The sequence below is a fragment of the Cynoglossus semilaevis genome, chromosome 7 (assembly GCF_000523025.1).
Source record: "Cynoglossus semilaevis isolate Cse_v1.0 chromosome 7, Cse_v1.0, whole genome shotgun sequence".
NCBI lineage: Eukaryota > Metazoa > Chordata > Actinopteri > Pleuronectiformes > Cynoglossidae > Cynoglossus > Cynoglossus semilaevis.
The window spans coordinates 361,207-366,356 of NC_024313.1; the positions used below are offsets into that span (position 1 = coordinate 361,207).

At 39.7% G+C, this 5,150-nt stretch overlaps 1 protein-coding gene across 1 annotated transcript in view; it reads left to right on the forward strand.

The window, feature by feature from the left end:
- Nucleotides 1-5,150, forward strand: part of LOC103380616 (centromere-associated protein E-like) — a 25,222-nt gene that overhangs the window by 15,785 nt on the left and 4,287 nt on the right. The window contains 11 exon segments of the mRNA XM_025057039.1: nucleotides 7-81; nucleotides 642-758; nucleotides 848-1,039; nucleotides 1,424-1,642; nucleotides 2,062-2,187; nucleotides 2,190-2,270; nucleotides 3,076-3,192; nucleotides 3,282-3,473; nucleotides 3,821-4,039; nucleotides 4,197-4,265; nucleotides 4,955-5,077. Coding sequence (XP_024912807.1) covers nucleotides 7-81; nucleotides 642-758; nucleotides 848-1,039; nucleotides 1,424-1,642; nucleotides 2,062-2,187; nucleotides 2,190-2,270; nucleotides 3,076-3,192; nucleotides 3,282-3,473; nucleotides 3,821-4,039; nucleotides 4,197-4,265; nucleotides 4,955-5,077 — 1,530 coding nt within the window.

A 5,150-nucleotide genomic window follows, 5' to 3' on the forward strand; every position in this document is an offset into this window, starting at 1 on the left:
GAGAAGCTGTACGCACTGAGGCTGGAGACCAAGCAACTGAAAGCAGAGCTGGGGGACAGGATGGAGACATTTCAGGGAGAGGTTGGTCTCTCAGAATATGTGTTTGTTTTTTTTTTTAGTTAGATAACGTTTTGCTTTGACACAACACAGTTTTAAACCGTTGAAATTGTGGGCGTACATAGAACATTTATTTATTTCATATTTTGGGTTTAAAGTAGAATCCTTTTTTTTTTTTTTTTTCCTTGTGACAAATGCAGAATACTTAGGTTTATTTTTAATGATAAATTTAATTAATTAATTTTTCGCTTGTGGTCTAGACAATAGCAGCCTTTTCTGTAAAATCAACAGGCTTTTTTTTTTTTTTAACTATTTAGTTTTTAAATTTAAAGGGACAAAATATTTTCATTATGTCCACCAAAGGGGAATTTCCACCATGTTGTCTTCTAAGGAGATGATTTTTTTTTGTATTGATATAATTAATAACAATACAAATATTTATTAATTAGCAGTCATAGTTACGTACAATATTTAAAGATTTGAAAACACTTGTACATTGTCCATTTGTACAGTTTGAAAGAAGACAATATTTCAGACTATATTTGATGTCAAGCCGTACAATCACAGCCACTGTTTTGTTTTAGACCTCCAAAATAAAGGATCTCCTCAAGGCTCTGCACGAGGAACTGCAAGCGCAGAAACGGAGGAATGTTGACCTGCAGAGAGTGAGCAAAGACATGGAGAACTCTCTAGATCAACAGGTCTGTCACTATGTCCGTTGCTAAAAACTGTGTATTGATGGACTGGACGGTTTGATGCAGACAGCATTTTTAAACTTCTCTCTACGCAGATAAGGATGTTAACGTGTAAAGTTGAGAGCATCGTGACGGAGAAGGACGCTTTGCTTTCTAAGGAGAAGGAAGATCTGCGGTCCATCACGGTGGAGAGGGATTCACTGCAGGAGAAAGTGCACACATTAAGAGAGGAGAAGCAGCAGCTGGTGGTAGAGCTGGAGGACAAAATGGAGACCCTGCACAGAGAGGTTTGTAAATGTACAAGAATCATTACAGGGACAATTTGAGCAATCACCATGACGACAGAAATGACTTGTTCCAGAGTAGTTTCTCACATTAGCTTGCGTTTTAGACCTTTGCAAATTAGCTAGTATTGTAGTCTACACTCCTTATATTGTTTTTTTTATTATTTAAATTTCTCCACTCCCCTGTCAACTCCCCCATCCTAACTAAGTTCATTTCAATAATTTTTAGACATAAATTAAAAATATCCTTGTCTTAAAAGTAACTGAAATCTGAATCTCTAGCTCGTTCCACCTAATACATTTGCTACTGATTGTTCACAGCAGTTGTATGTGCTTTATGTCTTAAGTCTTTGTTGAGAAACCCCTTACACCGCCCTGTTCCCGCAGGTGGAGACCGTGAAAGAGAAACTGCGACTCGCGGAAACGGAGAAGAACGATTTACTTTCGAAACAGGAAGCCAGTCGGACAGCGTCAGCAGACAACGAGACGTTGCGGTGTAAAGTGACGGCTCTCACTGGGGAGAGGGATCAACTGCAGCTCACACTGGATGCACTGAGACAGGAGCACCAGCGTCTCTCAGCGGAACTGATGGAGAAGATTGATGCCGTATGTAAACGTGCAAATGATCCTTCAGTCATTTCGAGCCGTAAAGCTGTAAAAGTCTGCACCGCACTTATAATAGTAAATTGTATGAACATCGTATGTTTGTGTTGATAGAACCCCACATTCTAAAAAGTTGATGACAAAAACAAACATGTAGAAAAGGGAAACACAACATCAATTCTAAACTTAGTCAAGTAAGGACTAGAAATTTCATCAACAGTCTGTATACACATTGAAATGGACTGTGTTGCCACACAACGGCTTAAATTAATGATTCGTATCCATTTACAAATTGGCTTTTTATTTTCTATTAGGCCTTGGGCCGGCATTTTCCTTCATGTAAAAACGTGTGAGAATATGTATCAGGAGCCACGAGCTGTTAGCTTTATTCACTTTTCCACGTTTTTTTTTTTTTTTTAAAGATTCAGAGTGCAATGGAAGAGCTCAATGCCGTGAGGAAAGAGAGAGACCAACTGCTGTCGGAGAAAGCAAGCGAAAGCCTGATGATCTCCTCCCAATCGGAAGACCTGCAGACGCTCTGGCACTGCAGGAGAGGCTGAACGCACTGAGGCTGGACACCAAGCAACTGAAAGCAGAGCTGGGGGACAGGATGGAGACATTTCAGGAAGAGGTTGGTCTCCCTGTTTTTTTTTTTTTTTTTTTTGTTTTTTTTAAAAAAGTACTTCTGAGAAGTCTTTAACGTGTTTCAAACTGTTTCTGAAGAAAACTCTGCTATGCTAGGTTTGATGATCACTCCTACAACATTTTTTTCATGTGATCAACGCAGATTTTTTTTTTTTTTCGTTTTTTTTTAAAATAATAATAAATAAAAAAGTAGCAGGAAAATTCCATTGATTTTAATTTTCTGTTGTGGTATAAACCAGAGGTGGACATAATCTTTGACCTTCGGGCCACAATTGTCCTAAAATGGACGAGGGCGGCCGGGTCAGGAGCTGATAGATGGAGCGTTCGTGTGAACTAAGATAAATTACATGTAAAAGTCATGCATAAAGGCTAAAAATGCTTTTATCAATTTCTACGCCACCTATTGGGGAAACATGGGTATTGCAGGGAAAAGGTAGAAGTATAATGATAATATAAATAAATTATACAATTCAAAAAAGTTTGGCGGGTCGGATTAAAAAGCTGAACTGGCCACATCTGGCCCCTGGGCCTTAGTTTGCCCATGCCTGGTATAGAAAATAGCAGCTTTTTTCTATCAAAAGGACAGGTATATTTTTCCTGTTTAAATTTTAAACTATATCTTGAGTTCAAAAGAAAAAGGGCAAAAATATTTTCATTATGTCCACTAGGGGGCATTTTCACCAGTCTGTCTTTTTAGGAGATTCATTTTTTTCAGTGATATAACAATTGATATAATTAATAACTTTAAAAATTACATTTGCCGTACAATCACAGCCACTGTTTTGTTTTAGACCTCCAAAATACAAGATCTCCTCAAAGCTGTACACGAGGAACTGCAAGCACAGAAACGGAGGAATGTTGACCTGCAGAGAGTGAGCAAAGACATGGAGAACTCTCTAGATCAACAGGTCTGTCACTATGTCCGTTGCTAAAAACTGTGTATTGATGGACTGGACGGTTTGATGCAGACAGCATTTTTAAACTTCTCTCTACGCAGATAAGGATGTTAACGTGTAAAGTTGAGAGCATCGTGACGGAGAAGGACGCTTTGCTTTCTAAGGAGAAGGAAGATCTGCGGTCCATCACGGTGGAGAGGGATTCACTGCAGGAGAAAGTGCACACATTAAGAGAGGAGAAGCAGCAGCTGGTGGTAGAGCTGGAGGACAAAATAGAGACCCTGCACAGAGAGGTTTGTAAATGTACAAGAATCATTACAGGGACAATTTGAGCAATCACCATGACGACAGAAATGACTTGTTCCAGAGTAGTTTCTCACGTTAGCTTGCGTTTTAGACCTTTGCAAATTAGCTAGTATTGTAGTCTACACTCCTTATATTGTTTTTTTTTATTTAAATTTCTCCACTCCCCTGTCAACTCCCCCTATCCTAACTAAGTTTTTTATTTTTAGATATAAATTAAAGATATCCTTGTCTTAAAAGTAACCGAAATATGAATCTCTAGCTCGTTCTACCTAATACATTAGCTATTGTCTTAAGTCTTGGTTGAGAAACCCCTTACACCGCCCTGTTCCCGCAGGTGGAGACCGTGAATGAGAAACTGCGACTCGCGGAAACGGAGAAGAACGATTTACTTTCTAAACAGGAAGCCAGTCGGACAGCGTCAGCAGACAACGAGACGTTGCGGTGTAAAGTGACGGCTCTCACTGGGGAGAGGGATCAACTGCAGCTCACACTGGATGCACTGAGACAGGAGCACCAGCGTCTCTCAGCGGAACTGATGGAGAAGATTGATGCCGTATGTATCACAGTACATACTACCGTAATAATGTAATCGCATTGGTGCAGTGATTCTAACGAGATTCCTAACTCCACACAAGGCTAGGACGCAGAAGTTTATCAATATCATTTTTATTATTTCCCAAATATAATTCCATCCATCCTTCCATTCGCAGATTTCAGCGATTGAGGAAAACCGGCAGCAGCGGACTGAAGGTGGCCAAGAGCTCGTCCTGCAACAGGAGGTAGGTCTGCTAAGAAGAAAACTAAATGTTAGTGTTTTACTAAAACACTAACATTTACATTGAACATAAAGATCTTGCATAGTGAGAATGAGAATGAAGTTAATTCTAAGCTTTCTAATAATATTGATGAAAGTGTGTATGAAGTAAAAAGTATTTTTCCAAGCACTGAACCTTGGGGAACATAATATCGGACAACCGATAATATCGGCCAATATTAGCATAATTATGTAATATCTGTAAGAATTTTCCTCCGATATTGAAACCCGATTACGCAATGCCTGGGTTTCCAGCAACAGCTAAATAAATATTACCAGGAGAGGGGGTGAAAAAACTTATGTCCACTAGGGGGGGCATGGCTTTAACCCATCACCTTAGTGAGCAGGCAGCATTTAACATCCTTAACCACAACGCCACCGCTGCCCCGCTAAATTGGTATCGGTTAACATCGGAATCGGAAATTTAGCGATTGGACAATATCGGATGACGGCAAAAAGTGAATATCGGACATTCCTACTTGAAACTAGCGTCGTTTCTGTCCGGACATTTTCACGCAGAAAAAATAAGATATCGTCTATTACTTCACATGCGCTTAGAAGTTAGAAGTATATTTTATATTTTTTCGGGTACTCATTTAAGTACCTTAAAGAACACGACATCTCTTGATAGACATGTTGGGTTTTTTTTTTCAGTTGCCTCTCAAAGCAAGCAATACAGGCTTAGCCCACCGGGAGCAGCCAAGGCTGGATGACATCATCACTACAGTCAGACAGACGGGCTCTTCGTTGCTGCACAACTCGACTGAGCAGCTCCAGGTAACAATAGGATCATTAATAATAACGGTATGAAAATGATCTTTATGAAATTTAACTCGACCGGCGAACTCTT